Source organism: Carcharhinus amblyrhynchos, chromosome 4 (assembly GCF_965287045.1).
Source record: "Carcharhinus amblyrhynchos chromosome 4, sCarAmb.v2.hapA, whole genome shotgun sequence".
Classification (NCBI taxonomy): Eukaryota; Metazoa; Chordata; class Chondrichthyes; order Carcharhiniformes; family Carcharhinidae; genus Carcharhinus; species Carcharhinus amblyrhynchos.
The window spans coordinates 85,684,447-85,708,500 of NC_137327.1; the positions used below are offsets into that span (position 1 = coordinate 85,684,447).

The 24,054-nt window shown below is 42.2% G+C and overlaps 1 protein-coding gene across 7 annotated transcripts in view; it reads right to left on the reverse strand.

The window, feature by feature from the left end:
• Positions 1-8,424: 8,424 nt before the first annotated feature.
• The window catches only part of zc4h2 (zinc finger, C4H2 domain containing), a 115,662-nt gene continuing 100,032 nt past the window's right edge, over positions 8,425-24,054 (reverse strand). For 6 of the 7 annotated variants that reach the window (XM_080187444.1, XM_080187443.1, XM_080187442.1 and 3 more), the window contains 3 exons: positions 19,816-19,988; positions 16,606-16,768; positions 8,425-9,910 (listed from right to left, as the gene is read on the reverse strand). In XM_080187444.1, the coding sequence (XP_080043570.1) occupies positions 9,797-9,910; positions 16,606-16,768; positions 19,816-19,988 (450 nt within the window). In that variant the 3' untranslated portion in view covers positions 8,425-9,796. The remainder of the gene's footprint in view (positions 9,911-16,605; positions 16,769-19,815; positions 19,989-24,054) is intronic. The other variant, XM_080187441.1, reaches the window with a different exon arrangement.

Consider the following 24,054-nt stretch of genomic DNA (forward strand, 5'->3'; position numbering starts at 1 on the left):
GTGGAGTCTGCTGCCACTCTGCCTGAGGTCAGTGAGAGGGAAGGGAGGGGAAGGGGCCCGTGATCAGTCTGGGGGGCAGGAGGGGTGGGGAGATAAGGGTGTCAGCAATGTTGTGGGGGTGGAGCAATGTCAGTGGGGGTCAGGGAGAGGCATTATCCAACCCAGGAGCAATGTGGCAGGGGAGCAGCATTCTATAATTTTTTCCTGCGCATGTGCAGTTGGAGGCATCAGTTGGAGCTGCAGGGTTTTCGGTGTGTTAAGCCCTGCCCACGGGCTTGTGCAGCACGACTCGGAATTGCTGATACTTTTTTCAAGCAGAATGCTTGTGGAGCACCTGAGAACAGGTCTTTAAGTCAGGTCTAAAACACTCCCAATTTCAAGTCCACTCAGAACTTAGAATCGAAATGGTAACATAGGGCCCTGTACATTTATTGGTGTGGTGTCATGGTTGAATATCTGCAGTTTGTGTAAACTGTGAGATGTGGATGTGAGGTTTGATACAATGTCAATTGTGTGAGCGTAAAGTAAATGTTAGTTGTGAGTCCTAATTGATTGAGGTTGTTTGTAGTTAAGTGACGGGGATGTGGTGAATTGCTCAGGGCTGGAGGTTACTGGTGTAGTTGTTAGGATATGGCTTTGGAAAATGCATTCATTGACCTTGACACTGATATGAGATCATTAAACTTCTTCCTGCATTACATCCATATTGGATGGCATGGTGGCACAGTGGTTAGCACTGCTGCCTCACAGCGCCAGGGACCCAGGTCTGATTCCCGGCTTTGGTCACTGTCTGTGTGGAGTTTGCAAGTTTTCCTCCTGACTGTGTGGGTTTTCCCTGAGTGACCCAGTTTCCCCCCACAGTCCAAAAGACATGCTGGCTAGGTGCATTGGCCGTGCTAAATTCTCCTTCAGTGTACTCGAACTGGCGCCGGAGAGTGGCAGCTAGGGGATTTTCACAGTAACTTCATTGCATTGTTAATTTCAGCCTACTTGTGACTAATAAATAAATAAACTTAACTTTATATTCTTACAGTTTTACTGTTAACATTGACCTCCTCTATCTCTTGCCACTGCTTTCTCTTAATAAATCTATGAGAAACTCTGGCCCTCTTAGAGTACAAGACATCATTCCTTTTTTACACCTCTCCAACCAAGATCTCCAGTACAATTTCTAAAAACCTTGGTGCCGACACTTTCCCAAGGTCAGCAGTAATTGACTATTGCATAGGGGTATTCCCAATGACCTCAGAATCTTTAGTGACTGCAATGCATCTCTTTTAAAGGCTAGATTTAAGTAAAATTGAGTAAGAAGTACACCTCCACAACACTAAATCTTATAATTTCCTCTCTTTCAGATACATTTTTTGGTGTAAGAAAATTAATAAGTAGTATTTTCAACGCCAATACAATGACAGAAGCTTCAAAGGTACAATTGACTATTATGAATGCTGCAATCTTAGAAGTTCTTTCAAGTCAGCATTCAAGATCTCAGCCAAAGTTAAGCAAAGGCAGACACAAGATTATTACCTCTGAAGCCCAGCTGTTTGCAACATTGTGAGCTTATGCTGGCCTTGGCTGAGTTTTAGAATTCCAGTCTATAATGGAAGTTATGTAGCCAGGATTGAGTAATGAGGGGAATTGGGTAAAGATGTGTATAGGCATGATGCTGTGCATACAGTGCTGAATGCAGGTACAAAGTGAAGAGTATCATGAGGCTAATACATGAAAACAGCAGGCACCACTGGCTGCATGCTCTCAAGGTAACATGCAGACAGTACAAAGTTGCTATCCCGCTTGCATTTCAATTAACAGCACAACTTAATTGCAAAATGGCAATTTCTGCGTTTGTTTCCCAGAATTATCAAGTTTAACCCCAGCACCTCTTAAATAAGTTGTGAAAGCTCTTTTATCTATCAGTTTGTAAGAATTCTGCTTAGACCAGACATTGTTTAAATCAGATTGTTTCTTGTCTGTACATGACTTAAAAGCTCAAAGGTGCCCCTTATTGGTGAAAGTGATGAACTGCAAAGATAGCATAAAGGATAAGTAATTCATGGACGAAAAGGAGACCAACATGTTAGAAATTATTTTACTTGAATTTATTTTAAGTTGCTCACTCAGCAAACTTCTACTTACTATCTATTAGCTACAACTTTTAATCAGCTTGTCATATTACGCTTTAAACAAATTACTTTGAAACACAAAGATAAAAGCAAATTACTATAGATGCGGAATCTGAACCAAAAACAGAAAATGCTGGAAAACTCAGCTGGTCTGACAGCATCTGCGGAGAGAGAATAGAGCTAACATTTCAAGCTTTTGTCAGCTCTGATGAAGAGTCATTCAAATTTGAAGCATTGGCTCAGTTCCCTCTCCACTGATGCCGTCAGACCTGTTGAGATTTTCCAGAATTTTCTGTCTGTGTGTACTTCGAAGCACAGTGGCTCACAAAAATATATCTCTAACAGTAATTACATGAGTGATGACTTTTTGTAAGTGCAGGTTGAGGGAGGAATATTGGGCAGGATGTCTATCACCTATTCTTCAAAAACGTCCACAGGACCTTTACAATCCTCCTAAGCACCTGGAACAGTGAATGGGACCCTGATTTAATATTTGATGTGAAAGATTGCATCTTGACATTGCCACAACTCCCTTTATACCACTGACTATCAGAGTTAATGAATTATGCTGGTGTGGGAATCAAACTTACAACCTTATGATGCAAAGAGAGGAACATGATCTATTGAAACAAGTTGTATACAAAGAGAGTATGACCTGTCAGACATCCTTGTTCCCATGGGGACTGTGAGATTTCAAAAAAAAAACGCAGACAGCAAAAATTTTATTTACTTTGAAATAATCAGTACTTTTTTCACTCCTTCCTATGTCTACTTGACTTGAAGTATTTGTTATTGAGATCATCAATGAGCTTTCACTACCCGCAAAACATGCTGGTAAACCCAATGTATTATTGTACCTTCCTCACAGTCTCCTCAAAAAAACCAGCACTTGAACCCATTGTCACAGCAAACTACCATTCCATCTCCAACCTCTCTTTCTTCTCCAAAAACATTGACTGCATTGTGGCACAGTGGTTAACACTGCTGCCTCACAGCGCCAGGGCTTGATTTCTGGCTTGGTCACTGTCTGTGTGGAGTTTGCATGTTCTCCCTGTTGAACCTGGAGTTGAACCTGGGTCCCTATTGCTGAGAAGTAGCATAGTTAACCACTGTACTACCTTGCTGCCCAGACACTAAGCCCTGGTCATCTGTCATACATAGAAATATCAGAAATAGGAGCAGAAGGAGGCCATTTAGCCCTTCAAGCCTGCTCTGCTATTCATTATGATCATGTTTGATCATCCAACTTAATAGCCTGATCCCCCTCACCCAAGTGCTGTATCTAAATCCTTCTTGAAAATATATGGACCAGGATTCTCCCAAAAGAATTCTAAGTGTTGAAATCACATAAAAATGAGTAAATCCCATTGGTTTTTTCAGAAGGGTTTTCAAAATGAGTCTCCTACAAACTGTGCATCGCAGTGTGCCCCAGTGTGAATCATACTGAAAATCCAGGAGGGCTGGGCCTATCCCTGCTGAAGAGGCTGAAATCAGCACACTGAGTGGACTACTGTGCGTGCACAAATCCCTGGAAGATGGCTAAACAAGTCATCCCAGCATTGAAATCGTTGGCCTCTCAACCCCCTGCCATCCCTCCCCCTCCCCAATCCACCAACCCATGGACATTGCTGGCCTATCCATACCCTTCATACACAGCCTGCTAGCCTCACTGCAGCCTTTCACACACGGAGCACTGAGCTGCAATGCACACCACTTGCCTGTGAGCGTTCCCCTTGTTGAGTGAGAGCTTTGAGCATCCCCCGTCGCTGCCCCCTTGTTGAGTTAACCCAATCAGCACCTTTGGAGATGACTCACCCTTTATTGAAACCAGGTTTCCTGAACATTATTCATGATAAAATTTAACTAATGCACCCATGAGTGGCCCGGACTGACTGCAGCTGGACTCCTGTACAAGGCAGAGTTGTATATAAGCTGTTATGATAGACACAGAAGCACTCATGCCAGGAAAATGGCACCCAAGAGAAGTGGCTCCAGATTTTTGGAGGGTGAACAGGCCCGGCTGCTGATTGCAGTGGAGGAGAGATGCCAACTGCTTTAACCCACTGAGCGCTGTCGCCCAAAGAGTCACACAGCAATGTAATAAGGGAGGCAGTGGCTGCAGCTGTAAATGTCCAGGCACTGGCACGTCGGACCGCAGATCAGTGCCAGAAAAAGATGAATGACCTTCTTCAGGCAGCAAGGGTGAGTGTGTAACCTGTTCTGAAACCAGTACGTGTGCTGTACTTACAATGTGAAACCATCTGCAGACACCTCAAGGGCAGCCACCAACTCCCTCCCCAGTACTGACTCCAACTTCTGTGGCACCCCTCCAACAGCACACCCCCAGGGGAGGCATAGCCCCGAAATGACCCATATGAGCTCCCCACCCCTGACATACATTGCACTCCATGCCCTTCCGTACATCATGCTTTCAATCCCCCTTATGGCCCCAAAGAGGAAAACACACATGCCACTGAGAACAGGAGAAAACTCGTGGTGGTGACGTACCCGAGCTGCAGCTGTTGATGGTGAGAGAGCAGCGCGCCCTGGATCTGGTGTGTGGGGGGAGCATAGAATAGTCATGGATAGACAGGTCAGTGTCCAGCAAGCAAGTGAGCATCAGCTGAACCCTATTCTTCAGTCTTATTTAAAGTAAGTGTCCTGCTATGTGGGCTCTTTCCCCTCCCTTCCCCTAATGTGTGTTCTTTCTTACAGTGCTAGACCCTGATGCTCCAGGCCCTTCAGGTGTCGGCGCCCGGCCCCGCACTCTCCCCTAATAAACTCCCCAGGACACCTCAGACGACACACTGGAGGAAGGCCATGAAGAATCTTCTGAGGACAGCACCAGTGAATTGGGACAGGCAGCAACACAACCCACCAACACACAGACTATCGCGACAGTGGGTCATGTTAGTGCTCAGTCACCTGGGTCACCCACTGGTAAGCACATCATAGCCGCTTCTACACTTCGGGTGGAGGTGGGCACATCCAAGGGCTTGGTCACAGTGGGGTGGACAACTTCCTGCCCATCCTCCCACGTGATTTGCCAAGCTCCACATAGATGCATAAGTTTGCATTCATCCTGCCTCACATTGGGAATCCCGCTGACTTTCCCATTGACACTGGACTTCATCTCCAGAATGGAAAATTCTGCCCTTAATCTTTACCTGACTACAGGAAGACAAATTTATGAAAATATTTGGAGATGGTTCATGGAATCTTACAGTGCAGAAGGAGGCCATTTGTCCCATCCATACCAATCACAATCCCACTCAGGCACCATGCCCACAATTATTCTATTATCCAAGCTAGTCTCCCTGACAATGAGGGAAAATTTAGCATGGCCAATCCACCTAACCTGCACACCTTTGGATTGTGGGAGGAAACAGGAGCATTCTCCCATGCAGACACAGGGAGAATGTGCAAACTCCACACAGTGACCCAAGCCAGGAATCAAACCCGGATCCCTGGCACTGCAAGGCAGTAGTGCTAACCACAGTGCCACCGTGCCGCCCTAGCTGATTGGATGATTATATCGAATAGAGATTACTCTGCTAAGCGTAAAAATTGAGCGCTATTTTAGGGACAAGGGAGCCATGTCAGTCTTCAGATTAAAAGGATGGTGCGGCATAAAACAAAAGCGGAATAGCTTAATGATAATGCTGGAAATATTTTCCTATATATAAGCAAACCCTCTCTCAAGAGGCTAGGGATGGGTATGAGACGAAGATAAGAGTAATAAAATCTACTTGCAGACTGACCAAAAAGGCAATGAGAAAAGTTATGATGGGTGTGGCCTTTTTTAGTCATGTTAGTATTCAAAGAATGATCAAGAACCACATAGAACCTTTGAAAGATTGTGCAGAGCAAATTTGGGTAAAGTCTCAGGATATCGCAGATATTAGATGCTTACTTTGCATCTGTTTTTATTACTTAAGGTAATGCTATATTGCCAGTGCTGATTAATAGAGGTTGAAGGACCAGCTAATAAGACTCATAGGCAGAATGCAGTCTTTTATAAGATAAGAGGTCAGTAAGGAGTTAAATGATTCTTAGACCAGTTAACACCAACAGTTTTACACATATGTGAAGGCAGTAAGACAATTAAAACAAGTTATGATTTCAAAACATACATACTGATATTTTAAATGTATTTTAATGTATTGTTCACTTTAGCCAGGCAGGGTTACTGAAAGACATTGTGGTAAACGTCAATAGTTTAAATCCAGAGGTCTGGGAACCGGCTAGTCAACAGTAGTCATATCTATAAGGGACGCATGGTGAAACATTAATGAATAGATGCTTTCACTGCCCTAATGCAAGGATAGATGCGCCTCCGGATGCCGGAACACATGTCCATTCAACTTGGCAGTGAGCCAGTGGGAACATCCATTTTGACCTTACAGTAGCATCTGCTGTCACCAGACAACAGGGAAATAGTCAGGGTACGCCCATTTTAGCTGGATGAGTAAGATCACCACGTTATTAACTGTCATACAGTTGGCTGAGGTACTTGACAGAGATTTGTATTGATGAATGACTGCTAAATGAAATTGATTTTAATGAAAGGTGGAATTACTGATTAGAAAAAATTATAGTTGATGTGTTTCACTATATATATTTGATCTTTTAGAGAGGTTCTATAGCTCTACTTATAGAGTTATTTAATCCTTTGGAAGTCTCTGCTTGTGTGTTTGTTTATTCTATGTCTTATTTGTTAAATAAATTTTGTTATGGCTTTGCAAGTTTTGAATTAAGTTAAGACACAATTAGCCCCCTTCAAATTTTCTCAGAACAGAGGTGATGCTAAAATTGAACTAGCGGAAATCAACTATTTGAATCAGGATTATTGTTGTTAAGGTGGATTGACCTGCCAATCCTAATGGTATTAAAACAGAGGGGAATTCTCTTTGGGACTAGGTCCTCTGGTGGGAGCAAGAAGGTGGAGAATTTCCCATTGTGGAGTCTGGCAGGAAAACATACCAAATCCTCTGGCTCTGACTTCATTCATTACGTAATTGTGTTTGGCCCTGTATTCTGTGGCGGGACAGGCCTGATGGTGCATTGTTTACCATTGTATCCTGACACCAAATTGAAAAAGGCCCAACATCACTGACCTATGCCTGAAGAAAGAAGTCGGAACTTCTGAAAATGATGATGGATCTCTGGGAGAATTCAGGCTGGAAGGGGAATCTCCTAAGAAAGAAGATAGATCTCCGGGAACATTCTGAGGTTGGAAGATGGACTTTCCACCAGGACATTGAATCATAGGATCCCTACAGTGCAGAAGGAGGTTATGTGGCCCATTGAGTTTGCACCGACGACCATCCCACACAGGCACTATCCCCATAACCCCACATATTTACACTCATCACCTTCATACTAAGGACAATTTAACATGGCCAATCAACCTAACCCACACATCTTTGGACTGGGTGGAAGGCAGAGCACCCGGAGGAAACCCACACAGACATGGGGACAACATACAAACTCCACACAGTCACCCAAGCCAGATTTGAACCCAGGTCCCTGAGTGCTAACTACTGTGCCACTGTGCTGCCTGGAAGGTCCACTTGCAGCTGTTCCTCCACCCATTGCTGTGTTATTCCAGAGTTGCTGGGAGCCCCCATTGCGAATTCCAGATGCAGCCCCAGGCACTGTGCAGTTGAGTCCTGAAATCTGACGTGTTTTGCTGGCAGGTTTTTCTGCTGGTGTTGCAAAATATTGGGTGTGAATAGCCAGGCCTCCTTCTGCATCTTATTAGCAGGATATAAATCAGTTCCTGGCTGGCCCCCAGTGGCTTTCTAATCCACCATGGCGGACAGCACTGCAAGATCCCGTAGGAAATTCACATTGGTGTAAAACCAATTTTTTGGGTCTCCCGCCAAACGCTTGTCCCCACTGCTACCATTGAACCCAATGACAGGGGCATGGGAGAATTCCACCAACACAGTCTTTCTTCTGTCAGCTGCAATCTCACCTATCTGAACCCATATGGTACAAGTATTTAAAAGTGATGGTAAATGAGAACCTGCAATGTAGATTATGGCCGGAATTCTCCAGCAGTTCGTGCCCCGTCGCCACTTGCAGTGAGAACGGAGAATTTGGCGCTTACCAGATCTGCATTCGCTGCAGTGGAACCACAGAATCTCAGCTGTGGGAGAGGTCAGAAGATCCAGCCCAATGTTTTCATGGATGACTGAGCCAAAATTAGCAAATGTGTTTCTTTGTCTGTAGCTATCTTATGAAAGGGGACCATAAAACAGAACTGTAGAGAGGGTCAGTTTATTGACTAAAAGAATAACAAACTTATCTTATTACAATTGAATCTTCTTGTTTTATTTCATGAAAAACCCAGGCTATTTTATACCACAGATTATTATGTACAAGTGAGGATGAAGAATGGAATTTAGACAAATGCCTTCAAAATTCAGATAAATGTTATGTTTCTCTGCAAATTAATAAAAAGGCACAAAGCAATTACAAATTTTGGAATATTTCTCACACTTAGTTGGACTATTGAGACAATTAATCTATGTTTTCGACTCTAATAAGCCTAGAAATTGTACTGTTTGCAATATTATATAAAAGTACTTAACAGTATTCATATGAAATTCTCCTGCTTGTTATCCAAATTTGGTTTTAAAAATGTATTTATATAGCATCTTTCACAAACTCAGAATTCCCCAAAGTGCTTCACTGAAAATGAAATATGTTTGGAGCGTAGCCACTGTTGTAATGTATGAAATGTGATGCAATTTGCATACTGCAAGGTCCCACAAATAGCAGTGAGATAATGACCTCTTTTGGTGATGTCGGTTCAGGAATAAAAATTGGTCACGCGACCAGGAAAACTCCCCGACTCCTCTTCAAATAACGGCCAGAATGACTTTTCCATCCTGTTGCAGGGAACGGAGATTTGGCTAGGCGCCAAATTCCCTGACTATGCAGTAGCAGGAGTGTGGCATGAACGGCCAGTGAGATCGTGTCCACTGCCTTTAAAATTGTTTGCATCCACCTGGAATTAGCCTTCATTTAATGCCTCAACTAAAAAGATGGCTTTACCAACACTGTCCAGGTAACGTGCTCAAAGTTTTTGCATGGAGTTTGATCCACAGAGAGATTCATGTTACATCACTAAGCCATGACGAACGTTAATTTCATACAATTACATTAGGCCGTCATTTGTCAATATGGCATTGTATAATTTCTAGGCTATATCCAATAACAAATGCTTGTTCTTCCAAAATGGTAACTAATGCACAGTTTATAAATTTGATTAATTTAGTAAGACTTGCATTTCAGCAAATTATACAACCATGGTATGGCTTAATGTACATCTACAAACTCAATACATCCACGCGGACTGTTTTCCTACACTTCAGCCCAAATAATATTCCATACGCTACTTTCAGTATTTTCCCTTCTGTTAATTAAATATCCGTGAGCATTCATATTTAAACAATTTGACAAATTCTATTCTATATTATCTGAAATACAATTTTTGGATAAGTTGCTATTGGCACAAGGATTTCGTTTTTCTAAAAGCAAAATACAGCTTTGTGCTTACAACACATGAAAATATAAAACAACTACATAACACTTCATTTTGCGCTTGAGTAACATTGCCACATTTAAACTTTAGTTAATTTGTGTGCATTTCAAAGGAGTTATTATTCATCTTGTTTCCTCTTGGGTTTTTTAGGATTACGAGACCTGCTTTTTGCTTTGCAAAGAGGGCAGATGGGCGCGTTCCGATGGATTTGTTGATGACAAGACAAGCAAGCCTGTGGGCACAAAGACAAAACAGTTAATGTCTCAACATAGAGCAACACAGATATTGATTGATCAGCTACAACTAATAGGGAAAAGCAACCGCTTTGACAAGAAGAATGGAATGCAATATATTCAAATGGAGGAATATTGCAGAATTCAGAGGTGCAGAAAGATTTGATGTCCTGGTACATGAATCACCAAAGGTTAGTAAGCAGGCACAACAAGAGATTAGGGAGGCAAATGGAATGAACTATAAAAGTAAGGAAATTTTACTGCAGTTTTTCAGGGCCTTGGTGAAACCACATCTGGAATTCGTGTATCCCTTTGGTCCCCTTAATTTACAAAGAATATAGGGTGGGATTTTACGGCCTCGCTCGAGTGAGGTCGGAAATTCACATCCAAGGTCAACGGAGATTTCCATTGTCTGCCCCTCGCTCACTCCGATTCCGTGGCAGGTGAGGCGGTAGAACTGCGACAAGCAGTACAGAGAAGGTTCACTTTCTCATCCCTGGGATGAATGGCTTACCCTATGCAGAATTGTTGAACATGCTGGAGCTAATCAGATTATAGTTTAAAAGAATGAGAGGTGAACTAATTGAAATATGATGGGTGGGACTTTCCGGCCGTACTCTCACCGAAACCGGAAAATCCTGCCCGAGGTCAACAGGTCTTTCCGTGGTCCATCCCTCACCCCTCACAATTCCTGTGGCAGGCAGAATGGGAAAATTTGCTCCACAGGATCCTGAGAGGACTTGATATGGAAGATAGTGGGAGGATATTCACACTTATGAGGGAGACCAGAAGATTGAAAAGTATAAGTTTTCCCCTTTAAGACTGAAATGGGGAGAATTTTTTTCCCTCAGAGGATCATTCATATGTGGAGTTCTTTTTCCCCATAAAAACTGGGTCATTGAATTCATCCAAGATAAAGCAGATATTTGATAGACGAAGGGCTCAAGGGTTATTGGGGGGCAAACAGGAAAGTGAAGTTGTAAACGCAACCAGATCAGCCATGATTTGTTGAATGGCACAGCAGGCTCAAAGGGCCGGATGGCCTACTCTTAAGTCCTATGTTCCTAAAATAATTGCAAACTACATGATGTAATGAATCCAATACTCACCTCAAACTAACCCTACCTTTGCTATTATTTGCCATATACCTGTAATCACAAACATTTCAGTGCAATCAGGTCTAAATGCTCTCTCAGACTCAACACAAGTATCAAGGAACCGATCTTATAATTGTATAGATGGGACTTTTACAGTTGAAGTGTGTTCACTCTCTCCAGTCTTCATTCTGTATTCTACACACAATCATGGCAAGAATCTTATCACTTGTGCTATTGATCTTAGCGTATCACTTAGGCAACAAGAATTTCATAATGGCGAAGCTGTCAATATGTGATGGCTTGCCTGCCTTTCTATAACAAGGTAATCAATCAGTTCATTTTCTCCAGAACTGCAACTTGCTGTCTGCCACTTGCAATCCTCACTCTACCCATCCCAGCTGTTACATTCTCTTCAATGTAAATGTACCAAAGATTGGTAAAACAATAATGTGGCTTCTTTATTTGGAAGTAAGACTAGATACAAATATTGTTAACTCAGAGGCTAACCATCTGCTGCCATGAACTGAACAGAAGTCATGGGACTAATACATCACATCCTCTCAAGGTGGTAGTGATTGGCAGCAGTTTAAGATATACATGTACCTTTAAGTGTATCATATCATAACATTCCCTGTTTTGAAGCTAAAGCTTTGCCTTTAAAGAATCAAGCTATTTATATGGCAACGAAGATAATATTTTCAGTATAATTTTCTAGTTGAATATATATATTTGTGTGTTAAATAAGGTTTTATGAATGAGCCTTGGTGCCTGGATGTCTGGATGGATGGACTCCTGACTGAAAGGTCAGGTCCTATGACTGTAGGAGGAAAGCACAAAGTCAAAAAAAACTTTTTTGTTGCCTAGCGACAGAGGTCAAGTGACACAGTCACACAAAAAAGACAGAAGAGAGAGTTTAGAGTGTGTCAGAGAGCGAAGTCTGGGATGTTCGGCTCTCCGAGAAGAAAACATTACAAGACTACAGGGACAGTAGTTGAATGAAACATCAGTTGCAGAATTCGTTTTAGTACATGTGCTATTGGGAGATGAAGTTTATAGTGGTTTTGGATATCCAGGGAGAGAATCAATGGGAAGAAGATATCAGGTGAATGCTCAGGAATTCTCCAGAAGTGTGTCGTTTGCAATGATGCCAGTCCCAAACAAAAAGCTTTTATGTCAAACTAGCGACAACTCTTCAGTGGTTCATGTGATACAGCTATTGCTGGGGTCAAGGAATATTGTGAATTTGTAGCTTCTTCCTGTGTTTGTATTGGGATCTGTCTAACCCTTTTGTCTATTATAATAGTTCTTTTCCTGTTTAATAAAGTATTTTATTGGCGTTAAACATTCATCGGCAGACTCCTGTGAATTTGAAAAGAAACTTAGGAATTATGAACTCAGGTTTCACTCTGGGATCTCACTTGTCCAATATTAAATGAGATTGTGGCACTGAATAAATTATTATACAGAACAATAAATTCACAAGTCTCTGAAACACACCAGCTGTTAGCTTACCCATCCAGATTTAAACAGTGTGATCTTGGTTAGGGACTGTTGTATGTGTTCAGAATGTTATTCAGGATTGCCTTGTTTGTGTTGCATCTTAGACAGTGTTCTATTCACAACAGGACTGTTCAGAGTTTGGTTGTAGTGTTATTCTAATTTGACATCTGTTTTGTCACACTGTCATGCCACTTGGTGTTTGAAATTGATACAATCATTTCTGGGCATACGCTGACAATTTCTGCTGTATTCTACATGACACCAGTTGAGTGTTATACTGAATTTTCTGTCTGATGTTCGGATTGGGCAACTTATTATCTAATGCTGGTTGGGAGTTTCTTTCACCATCCCATGTTTTTTGAGCCCGGTGTCATGTACTCAAGTATCAATGTGATGATTGGGAGGTTTGTCCCCACTTGTCTACCACATACCAATTCCACAGGTGAGGGAAGGGTTGCATAGGTGCTGTCACTCTAAGATGCAATGTGATCAGGTTCAGATTGTCTTCTGTTTGATGGCACTTCCCGATTTCACAATTCAAATCATACATTGTGCCATTCCATTGGTTCTGGTGTAATACAGTGATGAAGTGATATGGTTGACTCCCCATGTTTCACACGTCACCTTAAAGGGTCGTCCAGTGTGTCACAAAGATGTGCTAAATGGAATTATTTTGATATCTTAATGGCTGGTTTCCCATATTAAACATTGTAAAGAGGGACATTTCACTGAAACATATAGACTTATAATGCTGCCAATTTGCATCTTTGCAGCCAGAGTGCATTTTGTGGAGTTGTATGATCCATGGAGGCCTCAGAGAGAAAGACTGGAAAAGCTTTCTTCCTATCTTATCAGAATGGAAGAATGAAGCATTCAGGAGTTAATTGCTAGAATTTGAAAATGAATCAGCCCCGTTAACACAATGGCAAAGCGGATCTGCGCCAGACATGAGCTGATTAACTTCCTTTTAGAATACACAATTGACATGGAGAGGTCATGCATTGCAACCTTTCATGTGATACTTGAATTTGGGATTTGCAGAGATATCCTAGTTGTGGAGTCAGTGGATGTATATCTCACCCTCTCTCTGCAATATTCCATCCAATCTTTGAAACTTGTTCTGCTGAGTTAAAAGTGTGTCTACATTCCTGCAGCAGACAGAGACTCTACTGAAAGCCACTGGATTTCGAGCACCATGTTTCAAGGAGAAAAGGGATAGGCCAACCACAACTTTAAACCAACTGCCTCAACTGAAGAGCCAATGGTCTGGATACAATCACTGAAGCCTTATTGACTTTCTTTTTTTAGCAATCTGCACTATAACTTGGCCACATCTGTAATGTGGTATTTTCTCAGTATTCTTGGGATTTGAATATGTGTTTGTGCACATTGGTGGCAAATTAGAAAGTATTGTACATTTTTTAGTATTTATTGTCTGAATAGATTTCAGCACAATAAAGCTAACCCATTACATATTTAGCATAAGAATACCTGTCTGGCTTAAGTCTTACAAACTGCACAATCAGGTACGTACTGATTAAATTTAAAAGGATGCAAAATTGCCAAAGCCTCTGCCAAAACCAAAGGGAGCATGGGAAAAGAGGTAAACCAGTTTATCCCTCCCACTAGGTCAGAACAAGTATATTGGGTTCCATTATCAGAAACAACTTCCTGTGGCGCCCCAAATAGACCAAAGATCAAACTAATGTGTCTGCAATGGTTGCACTGGATGAGTCTTGTAACTGAGAGACAAAGGGTAATTTGGAAAATAATCTATTACTTTCAAAAAATCATCTCCAATGCTTACAAGTCTGGTTCATAAGTCATGTGGGTATCTCATAAGGCAATCGTCACTCTCCCTGGTTGTTTGGCAGGAAAGTTTGACATGCTTCCCATTCCCTCATTGGCCTTTTCAATATCGTGATGAATTTCTAGTCAATGTACCATCTCTCCGGCCAATCTTCTGATTCAATCAATTCTCAAGTGCACCTGGTGCAACTGTTAGAGGATTTCAAACCGCATGGATTCTAGGATGATGACTTCTAGAGATAATCCAAGTTCGTCTTTATAGGACCAAAATGGGCTTACAACCCCTGAAATGTCCTTGAAGAGCTTTAGCCATTCCCCAGTTATTGTCTTCAAAAATACAGGATCATTGGAGTTTTCCTATTGTAATGGTTGCTACGAAGATTGCCAAACATGCATAAGATTTAAGGAGGTGTCTGCAGTTTTTGGCTGGTTAGGTAGATGGCTTAGGTTGTTAGATGTGAACGTGGATTTACCCAGTGTGTAGTTTACATCACAATCATGGCTTTGCATTTTAAATAGTAAAAACTGTAATCTTGGTGGTGCGCGAATCAGCGGTTTGCACTAAATCACTAAAGGTGGATATTCAGTATGTTTTGTTGCTTGTGTATCTTCTCCGTGCTTCAGCAGAATCCTGATTCCTTTGTTAATCCAAGTTTGAAAGTCTCAAAGAAAAAGCCCACTTCCTTTCTTAATTCAGGCGCAGGATGTTCCTCCTCTGGTCACTGCCACCTCTCAGATATTCCATTGCTACAATTCCACATGTTCTGGTTCCAACAGATCACAAAACCTATCCAGGATTTCTCTCTTCTGGATGACAAGTCCCAACTTGAAAAAAATTGATGGATTAGGTGTGGCCAAGAGTGCTTTCTTTCATCAATCAATGGTTATGTCTGACCAGCCCACCGCCACCTTTTCAAGAGCAATTAGAGATGGGTAATAATTTCTGGCCTTGCTAGTGAAGTACACATTCTCTGAACAAATAAAAAAACGTGTCAAGGGAGGGGCCAGTGTTGCTAAGTATTTTGTTGAATAGAAGTATCCTGTGGTTATATTAACATATATGTTCAATTGGCAACTGTTTTGGAGTTTAAGGGAACCTTAATTAAATGTCATCCATTCTTCTGCTTTGAAATGTATTCCTCTGATTCAATTGCGATTTAATTCAGAAAATAGCACTATTTACTGTACATTTACAATACATCATTGTTACAGTTTGGTGTCTAAATGGCCTGTTAAGCAGCCTTTAGTCAAACGCAGTCCAGTGAAGAAATTAGTGCACCACTGTGGTATTATTCTGTCTAACCTTTGATAACATACAGACTTCCTTTCTTAGTTGAAGTGCCTGTAAAATATTCCACTATCTTTTTTTTTTGTTTTGTTCCTCATTGTATTCTTGAAATCTCTCCAAATCGCTTTGTGTTCTCTCATAATGCGCTCCCCTGCTGTCTACGTACTCAATGTATGCCTGTTTCCAAACCCTCAAATTAGTTAGGAGAAGGGGAGATAAATTAATAAATGGTTAATTTGTCTTTTCTTGGTGGGTTGTATGTTCCACAAACAGTTTTATTTATTAGTGTCACAAGTAGGCTTACATTAACACTGCAATGAAGTTACTGTGAAAATCCCCTAGTCGCCACACTCTGGTGCCTGTTCGGGTACACTGAGGAACAATTTAGCATGGCCAATGGACCTAACCAGTACATCTTTCAGACTGTGGGAGGAAACCGGAGCACCTGGAGTTGCAATGTGTCAATGAATCAGTGCGCATCAAGATGTTAAGATGCCATTTCACTACCAATGTTTAACCATTTAATTCACATTTCACATATAAAATGTGACAATAAAAGCCTTATTACTACTAACAGCTAATCAGTGGGATTTTCCAACCGCACTCATCCCAAAACTGGAAAATTCCACCTAAGGTCAATGGACCTTTCCATAGTCCGCCTTCGTCTGCTACGATTCCCGTGGCAGGTGGAACGGAGAAATTCATCCCAATATGTTTACATTAGGAAAGAACAGTGAGAGCATTCGCCCAACCAAATAAGTGTTACAATGTTCGGACAATTCAGTGCACAGCCTTGGAGGATTTAAAATGTGGCTTTGCAGAGACAGAAGATCACACATGGTTTGTCTTTGATGCACCTGGGTATCCAGTTTTGACCTGAAACTTGAGGATACATTGTTGCTTTTCACTATATAAAATTGCGACGGGATAGATTCACTACAAGGCAGCATGTGAACAATGGATTTAGACAATTTATTAAACAATCACGACAAACTTTTACCTTCATGGGTGGTGGTTGTTGTCGGAACGTGGCCGTTTGCCGAGCGTCCTGTTTCCTGGCCACCTGAAGTTGCTGGGCAGCAGCAGCTGCTGCTGCAAGTGATTCTGGGATAGGTGGTTCCTGAGGCTCCGTCTGCCACTCTGCTTTCTGTTTCTCAAAGTAACTAAAACAGCAAAGACATTGAAATTCACACTGACTGGCATCGTCAAAAGTCCTCAGGTATTTTCAGAGGTCAATGCAAGATTAAGCTATTCGCAATCACCTAGATATTCAGGCAGTTATTAATAACAATTCCAGTAGGGCTATCCTGCAGTGTTTAATATTTCATCTTCCACACTCTGAAAATCCAAAAGCACTGGGTACATAATCAAAAGCCAAATTCACACACTTTATCCTAAAGGCAATTCTTGTTGGGATATATTTCTATGGCTGCTGGTAACCTTCCAGAATTTTATTTATGAGACCATTCCCCAACAGCAACTTGCGTATGTATATATAGAATCCCTAGGGTGCAGAAGGAGGCCATTTGGTCCATCAAGTCTGCACCAACCATAATCCCACCCAGGCCCTATCCCAGGCATTTACCCCGCTAATTCCGCTGACACTAAGAGGCAATATAGCATGGCCAATCAACCTAATGCACACATCTTTGGAGTGTGGGAAGAAACCACAGCACCCTGAGGAAACCCACACAGGCACGGCGAGAACGTGCAAACTCCACACGGACAGTGACCCCAGAGTAGAATTGAATGCGGGTCCCTGGTGTGATGAGGCAGCGGTGCCAACCACAATGCCACCATGCTGCCCACAAATAAGATATAATTTGCCTTTTACAGAATAAAACATGTCTCAAGGCAAGGCTACAAAGTGAACATTGAGAAGCTATTCACAGAGCATAATAATTGAGCCTGATCCTGTCCTTGTCTGTAATCCACATGTGTACTTACTTGCACAGGTAGCACTCAGAAGCAGAGACCTTGATTATCCCTTCAATATGCCAAGTGCACTGAGGCCAATTATAATGTCCAACTGCTGTCCTGCCTGAGATCAGCTGGTCAGCACAGGTCTAGAAATGGACATGGGAGTTTCTAATCTGTATGTCTTAATATTATATTGAGCAATGTCTCTGCATATACTGAGCTATCAAGAAGCATCTGAGGAGGATTATGAACATAGACCAATGCTTATGTGTTTGGCACAATATAATAAAACGTCTGCCCCAGTGGTCAACTTATTTGCCACTCATTGGCTATCAGCCACTGCCAGCAAGGGCTCTCAGAGATGGGATTGAATCACCTTTCTAAAATTCCCCTCACTCTCACCTCCAAAGCCATCTCTGCAACTGATGAGATTCTACCTAACACCTTTCGTCCTCCCAATATTCAACTGAGGGAACTTGAGGGATCATTTGAGGGTTTTTTTTGGACAAGTGATCTGACAACACAGACATAGCAGAGACAGATTCACCTCAACAACAGTTTCTATCCTATCTTTGGAAAAACAGTTCCACCTTCTCCGGCAACATCACATTTTCCATTTCTCACACCAACAGTTTGAATACTTTAAGCTGATTGAGTTAATTAAGTTATCCCAGCCTTCTTTCACTTAGCTTTGTATTATAAGAGCAATATGGATGAAAGGGAATCGTAAATTTACCTCGACATACGAACAACAATCCCAAGACAGCACATCTTCCTGTAAGGGACAAGACTCAGTCTGTGCACCTGCGAACCTACAAACAAAACTTGCAGCACAAAAGCAAAAGCAGACGAAGGTCGGCGCAACATCGAGGGCCGAAGGGCCTGTACTGCGCTGTAATGTTCGATGTTCTATGAATGTAAGCTGTGTAAACACATAAATTCAGCCTCAACTAAATGTGCAATGTATATATACAAATACTTACATTAGCATGTGTCAAAGGTTTATTTTTAAGAATAGAATCAGGTGGCCCGTAATGTAGAGCATTCTCGAGATCGGAAACCATGTAGCCCCAAAGAGGCTTGGAAGTTGGAAGCTAGGTCACTCCAGGACACATTTTATTTAATTTGATTTGATTTATTAGTGCTGGGTCGCACAGTGGTTAGCACTGCTGCTTCACAGCTCTGGGGACCTGGGTTTGATTCCCGGCTTGGGTCACTGTCTGTATGGAGCTTGTACGTTCTCCTCGTGTCTGCATGGGTTTCCTCTGGGTGCTCCGGTTTCCTCCCACAGTCCAAAGATGTGTAGGTTAGATTGATTGGCCCTGTTAAAATTGCCCTTAGTATCCTGAGATGCATAGGTTAGACGGATTAGCGGGTGGATATGGAAATAGGGCCTGGGTGGGATTGTGGTCAGTGCAGGCTCGATGGGCCAAATGGCCTCTTTCTGCACTACAGGGTTTCCATGATTCTATGATATTGTCACGTGCATTGGTATATAGTGAAAAGTATTGCTTCTTGCATGCTATAAAAAAGAATACCGTTCATAGAGGACAGAGGAGCAGCACAGTGGCAAGCACTGCTGCCTCACAGCACCAGGGATCCGGGTTCAATTCCGGCCTTGGGTCACTGCCCGTGTGGAGTCTGCACGGGTCTCCTCCAGGTGCTCGGTTTTTTCCTACACTCTGAAGATGTGCAGGTTAGGTCGATTGGCCATGATAAATTGTCTCTTAGTGTCAGGGAGATTGGCAGGGTAAATATGTGGGGTTACAGGAATAGGGCCTGGGTGAAATTGTCAGTGCAGGCTTAATGGGCTGAATGGTCTCCTTTTACACTGTGGGGAGTCTATGACTCTTCTTCAGAATTCTTTTATGGGATGTGGGTATCACTGACAAGGCCACCATTTGTTGTCCATACCTAATTGTCATTGACTTCAATGGCATGCTAAGCCATTCTAGAAGACTGATTTCATTCCCTAAAGGACATTAATGAACCAGATGGTTTTTTTTTGTCACTGATAGTCTTCAGTGGTGATCTTGAATCTAACGTTCAATTCCAGATTTTATTCGTTAAATTTACATTCAACTAGCTTCCCGGATTGGATTTGAACCCAAGTCCTCACCACACCAACCCGGACCTTTGGATTACCAGGCAAGTACATCACCACTGTGACAGTTTCCCTACTAACTGCCCAAACCTATTTCACATTCGATTTGTGCTTTGAACTTTCAATAAGCGGATGAAACAGCAAATGCCAAAAAAAATTGTGCATCATCAAATCAAAGATACTTACTCAAGGGAAAGCTTTTCTTCTTCCTCGCACAATTCCGGTAACCTTTGCAAACCCAGAGTCATTCTCAAAGCATCCACATGTTCCTTAAGAGGTTTGTATTCCTCATGCAGGCGTCTTGTAGATTCAAGCAGCTTATTTAAGTCATTTTCAGATTGTTTTATTGTGTTTTCCATCTACAGAGGGAGGGAAATCTCTATTAACTGAAGCAAACAAATCAAGTCCTTTCCTTCCACCCCCAGCGCTTTCTGCTAGTGGGCAGAGGGGTATGGTTCCACATGCTGTGGGAGGTCTACAAAGCTTTATCTTGGTATCGACACTTCAGTCTGAGATTAATGGATGTTGGTGGGAAATATACCTCATAGAATCATTGAATCCTTAGAGTGCAAAAGGAGGCCATTTGGCCCATCGAGTGTGCACCAACCACAATCCCACCTAGGCCTTATTTCCACAAGCCCATACACTTACACTGCCAAACACCCTGACACTAGAGTCAATTTAGCATGACCGATCAACCTAACCCACACATCTTCGGACTGTGGGAGGAAACCGGAACACCCGGAGGAAACCCATGCAGAGACGGGAGAATGTGCAAACGCCACACTGACAGTCACCTGAGGCTGGAATTGAACCCGGGTCCCTGATGCTGTGAGGCAGCAGTGCTAGCCATTGTGCCACCTTGCCACCCCACCACTGATCCACCATGCCAATATCTCCTGTGTGATAGCTGTGCCTTCCCCTGCCACCTAAACACATGTTTTCCAGCAGGGTTATTAGATAGCCATTAGGATTGGGAATCTGTGCTAATTTGTTGATTTGGCATGACCCAAACAGCATCATTTCCAACACAGGAGCCAGGAGGTTATTTATTTTTGAAAATCAGGTGCAAGAGCTTGGCCAGATTTTCCCCTCCCATGTCCAGAGGGAAACCACATTGGCAGGCTCAAACTGGAGATATGTGGGGCTACAAATATAAACTTAACAGGCAAATTTTGATGGATGCCCAGTGTAGGAAATTTGGTGGGTTGCGACCCAATACCCAGGTGATGTCAGGATTGCCATTTAAATGCCTACTGCAAAAATAATTTTTCCTGATATTTGTATTTTCAACAAGGAAGTGGATTCCAAAAGGCTGTGAACAACACCAAGTGAGTTAACACATGAACATTGGAGAAAACCTGCCAGTGAGTAAGGAGCCTTCTGACATGTTGGTTTAAAAGGTCTTACCAACTCTAAAGGTCATAATGTAATGGTGCGTGAAGGCTAAATTATGATTTCAATGCAGTGATTGATCATTGGATGCTTGCCATAAATAATAGGTGACCATTAAATTGGCCATTGTTATGTTCATGCTCATTAGAGTACTTTATCCAGTGAATAAAGTACTCTTATGCCTTCAACGGAACTTGGGATTTGATTAAAATATATCATCTGGGCACTATGTTTTGAGTTTTACATTGATTTAAAGTCCAGGAATTTATTGTGACTTTGAAAAACTCTGGCCTGATGCCAAGTTTATTGAACTGAAACTCTATGAAGCCTTTGAAAAAGCAATAGATGACTAACATCTAGTCAGGTAACTTCAAAGATTCCAATGTTTTGAATTCTGTGGGTTTAGAAGATCAAGATGTAGAATCAGTTTGGGTGAAGGTAGGAAATAGCAAAAGAAGGAGCTCACTAATGGGAGTAGTTTGTAGATTTCTAACAGTAGCTACATTATAGGCCTGAGTTCAAGTGAAGGAATAATGAGGGCTTATAGAAAGGTACTGCAATAATTATGGACAATTTTAATCATTTTGGGGTGCCCTCTGCTTTAAAGGGGTTGTACAGGCTGCTATGCAGGTACTGCTTCCTGTACCCTCCTTCCTGGATTCCTGTCCATATCACAGCTGAGTGATTTCCCTTCATGGGTGAGACTGGCCAGAATGTGGGAGGACTTGAAAGGAGAGGCTAAGCACTAATGGAGTCCCACAACAGGCCGGGCTGTCAGGGCAGAGCACGGGTATCAGGAATGGGCTGCATCTCTCCTCATGCGACCTGTAGGGCTTCATACCCGGGGAAGGATGACTATAGTTTATAGTGTGATTGGAAGCCACAGTCAGACAGCAGTGTGACAACAAAGAGGAGAAACTGCCGAGCAATCCAAAACCAATTGTCAAGGGTGCTTGTGTGTAACAGTAGATCTCAATGGGTCATGGAAGGCTGCTCAAATCTGCACCTCTTGTGATGTGGGAGAAACATAGAGTCAGAGATTCATGGAAGTTTACAGCATGGAAAACAGGATGCCACCCATGAATGCACTGGACATGCTAATTCTTTCCTCATGCAATTCAGTTATGGCTCGTCTGTCACAAGTGGTTTATTTCAGAATTCAAATTCAACTGCCTACCATCATGAGATTCAAATCTGGAGCCCCAGATGATTGCTCCAGGTTTGTGACTTATCAGTCCTATGACCTATACCTCTAGGCCATTGGAGGATGACACTTGGCTGAACAGCCACCCCAGGGACAATGGACCACCTCTGCCAGACCTTACAGGAGCTCACAAAATATGAGTGGAAGGAAAACAACTGCCTGTGGCCTGCCTTTAAACTCAAGGCAGCTCAGCAGAGATTGTTGACACAGCTGTGGAGGGGACAATGTGTATTGCTTGTTTGACAAGCTTATAAGCAGAGAGTGGGACTGTATGTTTTGAAAAGTTTTTGAATGGTTGTTTGTTTATTTTTACAGGTTAATGAGCACGGGAAGAGTTTCTTAAAGGAATGTTTCAATGGCTGTTTGTTGACTGACAGTTTTATGATATTCTAAGTAGGGCATTGTTATTTCAAACAGTATTGCTCAAAGTGTTGAAGATTCGTTCTCGTAAATATGCCCAAAAAGTGGCGGGAAAACAGGGGAGTGGGCACTTAATTTTGTTGTGGGAGAACCTCGGCCATGGATGTTGGTTAGGCCACCTGAGGTAAGATTGAAAATTAATTAACATACCAATCCCTGTGGAAATCTGTTCGTTTGGCTTATTAACATTGGCTCAAAGACATCTCTCTCTCTCTCTCTCTCTCTCGGTGCATGCAAACTGTTACTTTTTAAACCTGTGCAAATACATTGTTTCAAAATACAACACTTAAATCTAACAAATAATTAAATTCTATAGGTGGACAAAAATAAAATCCTGAAATTCTGAAGTTCCGGCTCCAAACTGTGCTTTTGTTTTCAATGTTTTTTTTTGGTTTCACTATCAGCCACTCTCACAGGATGAACTATCAGTTCTGCCCTAGGGAACACTTGCAGTTGCCCTGATAGCGAAGTGTAACATGGGAGCAACCAGAGAAGCCACTTCACTTTGTTTTGGCTTACTGATTTAGATAGTCACAGAAGATTAATTGAGGAAAACAGTGGAAAGTAACACAACAGTGAACTGTAATTTCAGTTTCAAATCCCAAACAACATGAAACAGTAATGGAATAATTGAAAAGTCCTAATAAAACAACATAAATTTTGCAGTACTGACTGGATTTTAATATTTCCTGTAAAAACTAGAAAATAAAACTACAATAGCTACACCGAACACTATGTTCTTACATGGGCACATTCTTTTTCACAATTTCCAGGAAGCTATTTGTCTAATTTCACCCTCTGAAGGCTTCAGTCAGACTTGCCCCTTTGAACAAGTTAGAGAACTAGACGAGGACCAATCAAATCAATTTTTTTGTTAAATTCAAATAGAGGTTAGGAAAGACAGTTTTAAACAAATCCAACAAGTTTGTTAACATGAAATAAAAGCAGAAAATGCTATAATTACTCAGCAGATCAGGGAGCATCTGGGGAGAAGAAAAACAGAGTTATGGGCAACAATTCTCCCATCATGATCCGCAACTTTTCTGGTGGGTCGGGATGGGAGATGTGAGTCATCGACCTTGCTCCAGAATTTGCGCTTGCGCCGGGAACGCATGTGTATCTCCCAGAGCCGAAGTACAGTCGGAGACCAGACCATGCTGGAAACCAGCAGGAACGCAGGTAAGTCATTTGAATCTATTTTTAATGTAGTTTAAATATGTTTTCAATGTCATTATCAGGAACTTGCCAGTCCCGATCAATCTCCCACCCCGCCGGGGTACTTTATTCTGGCAGGGTTTAGAGTAGCTCCCCACATTCAGGGAGCTAGTGGGAGATCCCACCGGAATGAAGGGGGAGCAATCGGGGCCCCCCAGGGGGTCAGGCAGTGGGGTGGCTGATGCCCCCTG